Source organism: Myotis brandtii, unplaced genomic scaffold (assembly GCF_000412655.1).
Source record: "Myotis brandtii unplaced genomic scaffold, ASM41265v1 scaffold735, whole genome shotgun sequence".
NCBI classification, from domain to species: domain Eukaryota; kingdom Metazoa; phylum Chordata; class Mammalia; order Chiroptera; family Vespertilionidae; genus Myotis; species Myotis brandtii.
Window position 1 is genome coordinate 1754573 of NW_005370916.1, and position 13913 is coordinate 1768485.

Sequence of the window (13913 nt, forward strand, 5' to 3'; positions counted from 1 at the left end):
AAAATAATTTTATGGTTGGGGGTCACCACAACATGAGGAACTGTATTAAAGGGTCGCGGCATTGGGAAGGTTGAGAACCACTGGACTAGGTTGTTAGTGTTTTTTCCCATTGATTTGAGTAAAGCTCTTTGTCAAGCACAGTGACTCTTTGGTAATCACGCTGCAAGCATTCTTCCCATTGGCATTTGCCTTTCTAATGAACTACTTTGTGCCAGATGGAAGTTTTATATTTATGTTGACAAACTTATCCATCTTGTCAAACAACAGTTTCTTGTGGCTTCTGGGTTTTATGTTGTGTTTTGAAGGTCTTTCCCAAGTTAAACATGAACCCGGCCAGCACGGCTCAGTGGCTAGTTGTGGCTCATGAACCAGGAGATTAGGGCTCATGCCAGAGGATATCAGAATTTTCCTGATATCCTCACAAGCTTCCTTTTTCCAAATGAATTGAATATTATTTTGTTGGTCTCTCAACCCCATAAAAATTAACTTGGCCCTAGCTGGTTTGGCTCAGTGGATAGAGCATCTGCCTGCAGACTGAAGGGTCCTGGGTTCAATTCCAGTCAAGGGCGCATGCTTGTACAGCATTTGCAACTGTCTGTGGTGTAAAGGCTCCCACCATGGCTGGTTTCAAGCTCCCAGTGTGATGGCACTGAACTGGGAGGGGTGTGAAGGACTGGCTCTAGTGAGCCAGTGTGAGCCAGCTTAGAATGCCAGCCCTGGGAACTCCAGCTGCAAACGGAGGGCCACTCCCCTGTGAGATGTTGCAAGGACATCTCCAACTCATTATGCTCAGATTAAACTTACTTCTCCCAGCAAAATCTGCTCTTCCCTCCGGGGAAGGCACCCCATCTACTCTGTTACCAAGTCAGAAATACAGGATCACCTGGGACTCCTCCTCCCTCAATCCCCATTTTTATTACGTTCCGCCAATTCCACCTCCAAAATATCTCGCCAGCCTCGCACTCCCACCAGCCCCAGGGACTGTGCTCCAGTCTGGGTCTTGACTATTGCAGGTGCCTTCTAGCCAGGCCCCCACCTTCGGCCTCTTCTAAACATTCTCCATGCACGGGAACGGGGGCATCAGGAGATCTTTCTAAACTGCAAATCTGATCCTGTCCCTCCTCAGCTGAACGCAGCCCCAGGGCTCTCGCCTGCCCTCAGGAGAAAGTCCAACTCCTGAGCATGGCGCCCGCCCGGGTCCTTCCTGGTCATAGCCTTGCTCATTGCCAGCCTCACCCTTGCTTTGCTCTGGAAGGAACTTCCTCATTTCTCTAGTCGTTTAGAAGGAGCTATCCTGCCTCCGGACTCAGGGCTCCTCCCCAGCCTGGTACCCGAGTCACCTCTGCTCGTCCTTGATCACACGATTTAGTGATTCCTTCCTCCCAGAAGCCTTCCCGGCCTGCCCCCACCCAGGCCAGGCGCCTCCTCCGTGTCCCCACAGCTCCCTAACCGCCCGGGCTGAGCAGTGACTGCATTGTAAACACTAGGGCATTGCTGGTCTCCTGTCAAGGGGCCAGCAGCTGCAGCCAGGTTTGCCTTGTGTGCCCTGCCTAGCATGCAGGAGGTGCCCAACACATGTTAATGGAATAAATACACCACGAAACACGCAACATGTGTATCGGCCTGATGAGGGTGTCTCCTTGTGAACAGCAGCCTGCCCCTGGATGGAGCTGCTGAAAATAGAAGGGGGGACAGCCTGTCTGACCTTCCCAGGCTCCAGGCAGCCTGCCTGGCTCCACCTCTCAGCTCCCAGCGCTCACCATCGCCCTGCCCTGGCTGCTTAGCTCATCACAACTCCCTCCCTTGGACCTAACCTCGCAGTTTCCCATCTGACCCCTCTCCTTAGACTGTGGGTAAAAGAGAAGACTCCTGCTTTCTATTGGCTGGCCCCGTTGAAGGCAGGAGAGTGGCAGGCTGAGCTTTCCCCATCCATGGGGCTAGCCTCAGACTCCCAGAAGCTGTCACCCGAGTAGAAGGCGCAGCTCCCCTCGCCCTCTCATTGTAAATAGCAGGTCAAGAAAAGCACATAGAACATGGAGAGGGTGGCCTGCTGCTGTGGTGGAAGCCCTGGATGCCAGGGTCCTGGGTTCTGATCCTGCCCTAGCCTCTATGTGTGGGACCCTGGCCAGCCCCTTCCCCTCCCTGGACCTGTTGCCCCTTCTTAGAGGGCTGTGCCTTCCACTGCTGAGGTCCTTTCCACCCTGACGGCTGGTGGTTTTGATTGATTTCAGAGAGAGAAAGGGAGAGGGAGAGAAGCATCAATGTGAGAAAGAAACAGCAATCGGTTGCCTTCCATATGTGCCCTGATCTGAGATGGACCCACAACCTGGGTATGTGCCCGACCAGGAACCAAACCCGCGACCCTTTGGTGTACGGATGATACTCCAACCACTTAGCCACACTGGCCAGGGCAATGATTGGTGATGTTATGGCAGCCCCGTGGCTCAGGCATTCTTTGAGAAAAGCAGCCAGGCCTTCTTTCCAGAGTCACCGCATCTTCCCACATCAGCACCCACATCACCCGCTGGTCCCTACGGGAGCTTATCTACATGGAATCCTCTCTGACCTTCCCCAGCCCCAGCTGCTGGGCGGAGGGAGTAAGACACAGGGCCAGACTAAGCACAAAGGAGCTCTGGGGGCGAGAGGTGGCTCGGGCCTCCCCGGGACCAGCAGTGGGTGGGGATCAGGGACTCTGTGCGTGGGTATTTGCTCCAGGGGCTCCCAGAACCAGGCTTGTGCCCTGGAAACTGGAGCACCCCCTCCCGGCCGGAGTGGGCACGTCCTCCCCTTTGGCTAGAAACAGCAGGGCCATCTGGCAGCTGCTGCAGTTTCGTAATCTAGAGGCTGTAATTTAGGTATATTTAGTCAGGCCACTCGCTACCATCCACAGCAGCCCTGAGGCCTGGCCTGGCAACCGTCACATGTGGTGTCTCCACACCCAGAGGCAAAGCCTCCACCCCAAGCCCTTTTCATTAACTCACCCATCCCGCCCATCCCCCCCCAGCCCCCAAGAAAAGCAAAGACCACTCACAGGGGGGCCTCGGGGCCCGATGATGGACATCCCGGCATCTCCTGGGGCCCCCTATGGAAGAGAGAAAGCAGAGAGGGAGAGGGAGCCGGGCGCAGGCAGGAGGGGAGAGGGTGGGAAGAGAAGAGTCAGAGGGAGGGGCTGGCAGGTGGGGAAGGAGGAGCATGCCAGGATGGAGTGCCAGCCAGAGAGGGAGGACAGAAGGGCCAGAGGATGCACAGCAAGAGGGAGGTCAGGGGAGAGGAGGCCCAGGATGGAGGAAGCATCCAGGAAAGTTTGAGGAGAGCAGCGAGCAGGCGGGAGGGACAAAGCAAGAGGAGATGTAGCAAGAGCATAGGATGTGGGGACCAGGAAAGAGGGCGGTAGGAGCCCAGGCCCAGAAATTGGAGAAGAGGATTCAGTGCAGTGGTGGGCAAGAGGGCAGCACCGGGGGAGGGGGGTGAGGAGGGGGGAGGGAGAAGGGAGGAGCACAGCTCAGCCATGGCTGCTCAGGCCCCAGAAGCCTCTCCCCACCGCCCTCCTCAGTACCTCTCTGACCTGCCTCTGTCCCACCCAAGTGTCCAGCCCCCAGGCCTTCTTCCCCACCCCCATCCCCATCCCCAAATACCCATGGGGCTGCCCACCCTGCAACTGAGGGACAGCAGCCTGCCCCCTGGATGGAGCTGCTGAAACAGAGTGGGGGACACGACACACACTGGCTGTGTGGGCCCAGCACCCTGAGCCTGAGGCCGAGCTGCCTGGAACTTCCTAGTCCTGGCTCAGGGTGACACAGAGGGGTCTGCGTGGTGGGGAGGGCAACAGAAGGAGAATGAAGGTGTATGGAGCAGATGGGATGAGAGGTGATGCTCTGACAGAAGGACCCAGGCAGTGCCTGCTGGGAGGGGGGCAGGAGGCCGCATCCCACTCAGAACAGGGATGTGCTCTCCCTGCCTCTGGGAAGGGTGACTGCCCAAGGCCCAGAGTCAGAGCTGCAGGCACCGGCACAGGCAGCTCAGCAGGCGGGGGTGGGGGGGGGTGGGAGGACCCACTCGCTAGGAGGCTTGGGGCTCAGCCCAGGAATCCCAAGACCCCAGCCTGACGGTGTGGAAGCTGTTAGGAAACGGCGTGAGAGGCTGAGGGCCCGCAGGCCCAGCTGGCAGCTCTGCTCCCCGGGCATGCCAGCGGGAGGGCTGAGCTGGGGCCTCTGAAAGCCCCCAAGAGTCCACGGGGTGGACGCAACGGCCAGGGCGGAAGGGCAGAGGGGAAAGTGTGGACTCACCTTCTCGCCTGGTTGGCCCTTTACTCCCTGGGGCAGCCACATGCAACACAGGGTGCAGGGGAGAGAGAGGGAGGGAGAGAAAAAGAAAGGATGAGAGAGAGGCGCACACACAAGAATCTGTGTTAATGGCACAACAACCAAACAAAAGAAATCGCCGTGAAATGAGAAATAAAACAAAACACAGATGCTGACACATGACAGGTCCCGCCTCTGGCAAGCACCGCGTGTGCATGGCTATTGCCTCAGCCCTTGGTCTGGCCCCAGCCAGCCCCAGCCCTTCCAGATAACAGAGGCCTTCTCCAAGCCTGCGTGCATGTGTGCGTGTGTGCATGTGTGTGCATGTGTGAGAGAGAGAGAGAGAGAGAGAGAGAGAGAGAGAGAGAGAACACGCAGGTTGGAAAATCTGCCTGAGAAGTCATGGCCCCATCTGGGTGGCCATGGGGAGACTTTCCCAGGGACTGCGTTGTGGAGTGGAATCTGGTTGGTGTGAAGGTCTAACTGAGCACCAAGCACAGCAGACACACCAGGAGTCCTTAGGGCTGGCCAGGCAAGATGGCGGGAGAGGGGTTGGAGCAACATGGGAGGACAGATAGTAGGACACACACATCTGGGAGGATGGAGGATGGATCTGAGATGCAGAGGAAACTGGGTAATGGCCCAGGGTCCCTGTAACCATAGTGACCAGTGGATAGACAGCCCCACTGGACCCTAATCCTTAGAAGCCAGTGGTGCCACCCCTGGTGAACCACGGGACAACTCCTCAGGCATTTCACACCTCCTGGCCACCCCAGTTCTTATCAGGTGGCTCCTGCCAGGACTACTACTGGGCAGCCAAATGGGCCCATTGTCACATTTAAAATAGCACAAGCAGCAGGAAACCCTCAGCTTGAAAATAGCTGTGTGGGGAAGGAAATGGGGAGACCTCCCGTGGCTCTGCCTCCAGTGGGCAGGACTAGGCTCAGATGGATAGTGTCTGGGGGAACATGCCCACAGGCCCCAAGAAGGAGGGCAGGAGGGCAGCAGGAGGGGCAGGCCCTGAGGGGCAGCAGTAGGGGCAGGCCCTGAGGGGCAGCAGGAGGGGGCAGCTTTCATTGGCAATCTGCCCAGCAGCCTGGTGGCTGCACTCTGAGTGTAGTTTCCGAAGCTTACCTGTTAGGCACAAAGAGTTTAGAGTCTGACGGTCAGCTTGGGTACAAAAGCCAACTCCACCCCAGCCCTGGCCTGAGCCTCAACATTCCCATCAATAAAGTGGGATCCTTGTTGGAGGGCTACAGTGGAGACTGTGCCTGGCTTAGGCCCACCCACAGCAAGCCCCTGAGAAAGGCTGGCTGAATGTCCTTTCCCTGCTCTCCTCAGAGCAGGACCCAGTGCAGCTTGGGGGACTCATGTCTGGAGTCAGAGAACGGAAGGAGGGAGTCAGGGCCAGTGCTGTGGCCTGGGAGGTGGGGGGAGCGCCCATGGCTGGGCCCTGGGGAGCTCAAAGCTCTGTGACCTGGAACGCCACTTGTCCTGACCCTCTGAAACGTCCTGGATCCTTGACCTAAGTCCTGAGGCGCCACCCTAAGGATCAGACCCTCCTCAGAGCCGTGATGCCAGTGTTGGGGAGGGGAAGTAGCATTGTCAGGGTCAAGGGCACAGGTCTGGAGTCAGGCTGCCTGGAGTAAAGCCCTGATCAGCCACTTCCTGGCCATGTGACCTTGAGAAAGACACAACATCTGAGCCTCAATTTCCTCACCTGAAAAATGGGGGTGGAAACGGCGCCTACCTCCTATGGTTCTAGTGAGGACCGAGTGAGCGATGCACGGAGGCTCTTAGCACAACGCCCGCATGCAGTTAGCACTCTCCAGCGTTAGCTGTGGTCTGGATGCCTTCGCTCTGGGCACCAGGCTCACACCAGCAAGCAAACTTGCACAAGGATGCCATACCCAGGCCTACAGCCGACCAGCCCGGGAGGTGAGGTGCTGAGGAAAAGCATGCGAGTGACACGGAAGGTTGGCAGAGGGGTAATCAGGGAGCACCCGGGAGCCAGGTTGAAGGTCAAGGCTGATGGCAGGAGGGGAGTTAGGGGTCAGACAGGGTGGTGGTGAGGCCGGGTATGGCCATCAGGGCCCTGGGCTGCCAGCCTGAGTCTGTCCTGCCCTTCCTAGCCGCTCAGACACTGGAAGCCACCAGGGAAGTCTTAGCACTGGGACCTGCAGGCCCAGGGCTGGCCTCCCCATCTCTGAACACTCTCCCTGTCAAACACTCCTGTTTCCCTTTCGCCATCTAATTTTCAGCTGGAGCCCTTAAGTGTTTGACTCCCAGCCTCCTGGTGAGGGTTTGGAAGCACTGCCTGGAGCAGCCCCGCCTTCACCATCTTCTAGGCTCTGTCTAGGGAAGATGCCTCCAGAAGCCGCTCCACGTGGTGTCCAGAGAGCACCTGGAGACTGCATTTCTCTCCCTGCCCCCGCCCCTCCCCGGGTCTTTTGCTCCTCTTGCCGGGGGCTGGGGGCGGTGGTGGTGGTGGCTGCAGGAGCCGCTATACATCTGAGGGTGAGCTGCCAGCCTCAGGGGTGGAGTGGGTGGGAATCCTCACACTATCAAGAGGGGTTTGGGCCTCACCCTGTCCTCCCAGGGTGACGCGTAAAGAGCTTTAGTGATGCTTTTTCTTGGAGTTTCCCTTTGCCATGGCAGCTCTCTGGAGAGTAAAGCCACACTGGGAGAGCTGAAGGGTTGAAATAAAACTCCTCTCCTCCTGGCCTGTCCCTCCTGCAGCTGACTTGGGCGGGGTGGGGGCGGGGGGAGGGAGAGGTCCAAATCCCCTGCCCTCTCCTCTTGCCCCTGGGGCAGGCAGCATCTTGTCACGGTTTGGAGGACAGGCCAGCGTGGAGAAGCAAGCAATGGCCACCCAAGCAGATAAAAATGCCCCAACTCACCACACGTCCTGGCATCCCAATGGCACCTTTGTCCCCCTGATGAAGGAGGCAGAGACAGTTAGATGCGGCTGGAGCTGGGCCAGCGTGTGAAGGGCCCCCTGGGAACTGTGCACCTAAGACCTGGTTTGCATGGGCAGCTGGGACGGTGCCCAGGCATCGTGTGAGTGAACTTGCCCATCTGGCCCCCACAGACTGTTCTGCAAGCAGCCACCCTACCGCTATCTGCCCTCAGGCCTGGTGCTGCGGTAAGAGCGCTCATGTAGGAGTCTGGTCCCCAGCCTGGGTTTCCCTGTGTTCCACTCGGAGTCCCAGGCTCTGCTTCCCTTAGATCAGTGATGGCGAACCTTTTGAGCTCGGCGTGTCAGCATTTTGAAAAACCCTAACTTAACTCTGGTGCCGTGTCACATATAGAAATTTTTTGATGTTTGCAACCATAGTAAAACAAAGACTTATATTTTTGATATTTATTTTATATATTTAAATGCCATTTAACAAAGAAAAATCAACCAAAAAAATGAGTTCGCGTGTCACCTCTGACATGTGTGTCATAGGTTCGCCATCACTGCCTTAGATCCTTGTCACTCAGCTTCCAGGCTCAGAGCAGGGTGAGTGGCAGCTCCCATATAACAGATACGTGAAGCACTTTCCTAGCTCTGTCTTTGCCAAAGCTGGGGAGCAGTGCCCACACTCCCCGGCTCCTCCCAGGCTCTCTGCCCTTCCACACCCCTCCACTCGGCCACCCCCAGCACCAACAGGAGGGACCGTGAGCCCTGTGGATGCGGCCGCATCACGAGCTGCAGCTGCCCAGGGGGAAATGCTTTGTTTTGTAGCCAGGGTTACATCTTCTCACTCTGGAAATCTGCTTATTAAGTTTTGTTCCTCCCCCTTTTGGTAAGAAAACATTTTTTTGCAATTACACGTGTGCAGACATCATAAATTCTGGGGTGGGCCTGGGTTTGCTGGGAGGCTGCAAAGATGGAAAGCAGTGGGGGCCAAAACTCAGATGGTGTTTGTCCTGCTGAGCGGGTGAAGCTGGGCTTGTGGACTCTCCTGAAGGTGCGGGCATTTCTGGGGCAATTCCGTGTCTGCGGACTGCACTGAGGCAAAATGCCCCGAGGGACAAGTAGTACCCCAAAATACACGTGGACGCACCAGAGAGTAGCAGTTAGTTCTGAAATTAGGCTCTGGTGACGTGTGCCTTGTCAAGACCAAGGGCATCTTGAGTGAAACGCTGGCCTTTGCTGTGTGGCAGGGCCGCGGCGTTGGTCTTATGCATGGCTCTGTTTCCTTAGCCTCCCTGAGCGTCTGCACCTTGCTCATGGGCTGCTGGGCGGCGGCCCTCAGATGTCCTTTCTGGAAAGCTTACTCCCGGTGTTGGCACCTGGGGAGTGTTGCGTAAATGGCATCGAGGGGGAGGAGGCCAGCGGGCCAGTGGATTTTGTGAGCATGTTTATCCTTCCCACATTTTGCATTTCACAATGGGCCGGCGTCAGCAGCTCTCCCGTGGGTCACTCACAGGTCCCTTCGTGCAGACGCAGGAGCAGGACCGTGACCTGTGGCTCAGTGTGGCCCTTTCTGCCACGGGCACCAGGCCCGCTGACCGTCGGGTGTGACATCCCCGTGGCCCACTTACTCTCGGGCTTTTGAATGTTATTGCAGGATGTGTGTTTTGGTTTCTTTTCATTTCTTTTTTGAAACTAATGTTCTTTGCAGTCCTGGCCATAAAACACTGGGGTTCGGGACAGGCGCGGAGTGGCCAGAGACTGGAAACTCTGTGCAGCAGCCCCTGCTCTGTGAATTGCCCCCAAATGCTTTTTAAAGGTGGACGTTGTCAGAAAAACAAAGTCTGCCCACGTTCCCCCAGTCATCTGATTTCCCCCCTCCTTGGGTTTCATGGGACCGATTCACCCGTCCTCCTCTGCTTCGGGGCTTGGACTTACTGGGCGAGTTTCCATTTTCAAGGCTAAATATTCTCCCACATGCATTTCATTAAGAAAGTCACTGCTGGACATGAATTCTAGAAGCTGTTGGATTAGCCACGAGGTTACAGTATAATCCATGTCCAAAGAGGAGTAACTGGGGTAAGAGGGATGCACACGGGTCTGGAATTCAATGGATGTGGCCTTCGGCGCAGGGAGAGAGGGCAACCTGGTGTCAGCCCTGGGCCACACCTTGCCTCCACCCCATGGCTGGCTACGGCGTCTTGCCGAGTCCCTCTCCACCCAGGGGCCCACAGTCTCCAGTACTCAATGCATATGTGTCCCAGGCTACATCCTACAGAGCAATGCCTGTGAAGACTTTAAAGACGGTTCTCAGACATGGAGCATGGACCACAGGAAACAGCAGTACGGAATGGTGTGTGATAACAGGGGCTTCCGAGAGGTTTACAACGGAAGCTTGGACCATTGGACAAGGGATGTCACCTCTCTGTGTCTTAGTTTCCTCATCAATAAAATGGGCATAATGATATCCATTTCACTGAGTTGTTGACAAATCAAATGTATGAAAAGTGATTGGCATAGTGCTTGGCACGTATTAAGGTCTCAATGAGAGCTGACTATTAGTATTATTTCTGCTTTTATTTCAAAGCCTCCACGGTTACTTGGCACAGCCTCTCTAGCTTTCGGATAAGGTAACTGGGGTGAAAACCAAGTTTTTGAGTGAGTGTACTCTCACCAGAGGGCCTAGGACAAGGCAGGGACAGTGGTCTTACTCCTAGCTGGTGTGCAAGAGAATGCCCTCGTTAGGCCTCCATTACAGGGCCATCAGTCTGGAAGTCAGATCCAGCGTGGGAGGGGCTGCGTGCTGTCACCTGCCTGTCTGGGCCCAGGAGGTACCGGGGAGCTTCCCCCTCAGCTACGGGCCAGAGAAGCTGGGGAGAGGCCGCTCGTCCCGCCACAGCTGGAGGAAAGCAGCCACCCAACCTCGCGGCGCTTGGGCTGAGGAAGAGCATGTGAGACAGACGCAGAAGAAGAAATGAAAGCTACTCACCGGGAGGCCGGGTCTTCCAATAGGACCCTGAAATAAAGGGGGAGAGAGAAGTGTGTGAAGGTCAGGGTATTGTATACCTGCCCCACCAGCTATGTGACCTGGAGTCGCTTCTGCTCTACGAGCCTCTGTTATTTCATGAACAACATGAGGGGAGGGCCTTGATCACATTCAAGGATCACAGTCGACCCAGGCTGACAGCTGGCCATCATAGATTTCCCTATCTTCCTCCAGAGAAAGAGACAGCCCTTCTTCCCTCAGTCATCTGTCTCAGTCTCATGGTTCCCACCATTAAGAATTCTCTCTTACATCTAGTGCAGGCATGGCCAACAGATGTCAGCATGAGTGTGGACCCCAACGGGTTGAATAAAAACACTATGGTAAAAGGCCTCCTAATTGATTAGCAATGTCTGCCATGGGCATGAGGGGCTGGGCAGTGGTGGCCACACATTTCGTACCCCTTAAATGATTCCTGCTGCTACTGAAAGCCACCTTCCTGTGGCTGTGTTCTCCAGCCACTGGCGGTCCTTGTGCCCACGGGAATGTGGGTCTTTCGACTGGAGTACAGAGCCACCCCAAGAGGGGTCCCTGAGACACAACCAGGGGGCAGCAGGCAGGCGTTGCAACCAGCTGCCCTCTCCCTACCCCTCACCTCTGGCCAATGGCATTGTTTCTTTGCAGAAGCAGAGAAAACAGGGCTAGGCGGTGATTCCCACCCTGGCCAGTTTCTGATTTCCTCCTCATCCTGCCTGCGGTTTCAGCCCGGTTGAAAGATTCAGGACTCCTCTGTGTCAGGCTGAGAATGTGGGGCAGCTCCTGGGGCTCCTCCCCCTCACTCGATGGCTCTGGGGGTGCCCAGGTGGGCAGGATACAAGGGGAGATTCAGATGCAACCCTCCCATTTGCTCCTGCACTGCAGAGCCCGCAGGAGGGGCAGCGCCCTCTCTGGCTGGGAACAGAGCTCTCAGAATGCTCGGTTCCCGGTGAGGGCAGGCCCTCCAGGCAGACGGGCAGGGACCCTGAGCTGAGCCACCGGGTGAGCCCAGCAGCCTGGCTGTGGGGAGAAGTGAACGGGGAAGTCCCGGGAGTGGGGAGATGAGGACTCTTTTTTGGCTTTGTCCAAAAAGAAGGGGGAGAGCAGCCCAGTTCCAGCAGGTGGTCTGTCGAGGTCTCCGATGGCAGAGTTTATTTTGGAAGATTGATGGCAGGAATTGAGGTCTGTCATCTAAGACATGTCAGGATAAATCACCCCTCCTTTCAGGGAGCACCACGATTTTCTTCCCTCCCTGTAACTGGGAGGTGGTGCATGGGCCCAATGCACTGCTCGGGACACACGTGGAAGAGTAAATCATGTCTTACTACGGACTGGGCCGGCACTCTCGCAGGCACGGGTCAAGAGGAAGAAAGGATGGAAATGCCTTCTCTGCGGAGGGGTGGCACCGGCTGCTTTCAGTAACCTTGAGAAAGATCTGATGCTGAGGGCCGGGCCCTTTCAACTCCCGCCTCCAGCCGCCCCTGTGACCTCGGGGCCTTTTGTTGGGGTATCAAATGCTGTCCTCAAGAAGACACGCTCCTGTTCTCTGCATCTATTACTTCGGGGGCCAGTCTCCTTGAATGCTTCTCAGGTTCTCTGGAAATGCCTAGGCTCCCCGCCCCGCCCTTGGCCTTCGCGACGCCAGGGGAAGGAGCCAAGGTGCTGCCTGTGATTTGTGTCTCCTGATCTAACTGCTGACACTGCTCTCCTAATAGCAACCACCACTGGTCCAAAGTGGCGTGGCTAGAACGGAGCTGCCCACACGGCGGGGCGGACATCATGTCCTCAGGACCAGTCCGCACGGAGAGCTGCTCACTGACCTGCTCACGGAATGGCCAGGAGGCCTCCAAGGACCAGCACTGAATAGAGGTGCTCTTTCTTCTCTTAATACCTGGTGCTTCTTTGACTCCAGCTCTTTAGGGACAAAGGAGCTGGGCGAACAATGGAGCCCGCCAGCCTTTCAGATTGAAATTGGGACCTGCTTTGGGGGCCGCCGCTGTCTGGCCCTGGAGGGGGTGCAGAGGTGCGCGGAGAGCAAAATGGCGGCCCTCTCCCCTGTGTCAACCTGCTGGAGGCGAGACAGGCCTGGGAGCCAGGACCAGTGGAACTGGGAACGAGGCAGAGAGCTGAACAAACTGGGCAGGCAATTTACAGCTGATGCAGAGGGTCACCTCCTAGAGAACATCTAGGCCTCAGTGCTATTCCAGCTCCAGGCCCAGAACAGCAGCAAAACCGGGGGGCGACCCCAGGACCAGCTGCAGCGACTAAGGAACCCTGGCCCTGGCGCCGACCCATCAGTAGAGACCAGGACCCTGAAAGCGCAGACCTGGAACCTGATGCATATTCTGCTGACACCCTCCCCTGAGACCTCCCCTAAGATTCCCCGCCTGCAAAAGAGAGATATAACCCTCAAGACAAAGGGCCCAGTGTGAGCTCTCTCTCTGGGAGCACCTCCCCCCCAATTCCCTTCCTCTTCTTCTTCCCCCACAGGCGTGCGTCTCCTAAACTCTAAGGGACCCCACGAGACTTGCAACCAGGGCAGCAATGGGCAGCGGCGGCTCAGTCCTGGGCTCACCCCTGAACCTGTCTCCAAGGTCCCCTTTTCTCTGACTTCCCAGTGAGCAGTCCCACCTCCGCTCACTTATTTTCTGTGACATTTTTAGAGAATCAGAGCAGCCCAGCCTAGGTTCTCCTGTGGCTTCTTCTATGCTAAGCCCCTCCTGTTCCACTGTCCCCAGTTGTAATAAATGCACCCTCATAGTCACCTGTTCTCATGCTGTGAAATTTTTCTTGCATGAAGAACCCACACACTATGGGCCGGCCCTAGGCAGACCCACCCAGGGTCAGGTCCCCTGTCTGTAACAGAGGGGCCCTGCAGACTGCTCTGGAGGGTGTAGGGGCTCCCCAGGAAGACAGCAGGGCCAGCTGTCCGTCCCCCCGCCCAGGGCCCGGTTACCAGCAGGGAGCAAGGCCTTTCGGATGTGCGAGAACAGGCTGCGGCTGGGGTTACTTACAGGAGGTCCTGAAAGAGAGAGAAAATGCCGGGTCAGTGTCGCTGAAGAAAGTGTGGGGAGGGCTGCCTTAGAAGCAGCGTCCAAGAATCCTTCAGCTGCGGGGTTTCCATCTGGTCTTCGATGCCTGTACTTTCCTGGCCCACTTTCCCAGACCACTTTCCCCACCATCATCTCTTCTCCCTTTATTTCATCTCCAAATTCTCATTATTGGGTGAGAAACCCAGAGACCTGGGCCCCAGGTGCAGCCCTGCTGGGCCCCGAGTCCCGCCTCAGCCTCCCACCCCACAGAATGGGCTCCTCGGGAAGCACCCCAGCTCATCACACAGCCGCTTTGCAGAACACCGGGCGGTGGGCCCCCAGGCCCACTGAGAAGATCAAGGGTGTACGGAACCGAACGAGACTGATTATCACACGCGTGTCCTCTGCACGCTTCCACGAAACGCAGTGGGAAAGGAGCAGGAAGCAGCAGGAGCGAAGGAGGCTTCACCTTGGGTCCCCTGCCTCCTGTCGGTCCTCCTGTCCTGGTTTCTGTTCAGCTGTGAGTCATGCGTCTGCCATCCTGGGTCACTGCCCACTACTCCTTTCTCACCGCCCACCTCTGCTCTCCAGCCCCACCTCCCTCCACGCCTGTCTTTCCCCTTTCCTTTCCCTTCCCTTCCCTTCCCTTCCCTTCCCTT

At 56.7% G+C, this 13913-nt stretch overlaps 1 protein-coding gene across 1 annotated transcript in view; it reads right to left on the bottom strand.

Moving 5' to 3' along the window:
• Positions 1–13913, bottom strand: part of COL13A1 (collagen, type XIII, alpha 1) — a 126683-nt gene that overhangs the window by 52821 nt on the left and 59949 nt on the right. Inside the window, exons 3-7 of the mRNA XM_014530363.1 lie at positions 13237–13244; positions 10193–10219; positions 7202–7237; positions 4287–4313; positions 3032–3082 (exon numbers count right to left, since the gene is read on the bottom strand). Coding sequence (XP_014385849.1) covers positions 3032–3082; positions 4287–4313; positions 7202–7237; positions 10193–10219; positions 13237–13244 — 149 coding nt within the window. The remainder of the gene's footprint in view (positions 1–3031; positions 3083–4286; positions 4314–7201; positions 7238–10192; positions 10220–13236; positions 13245–13913) is intronic.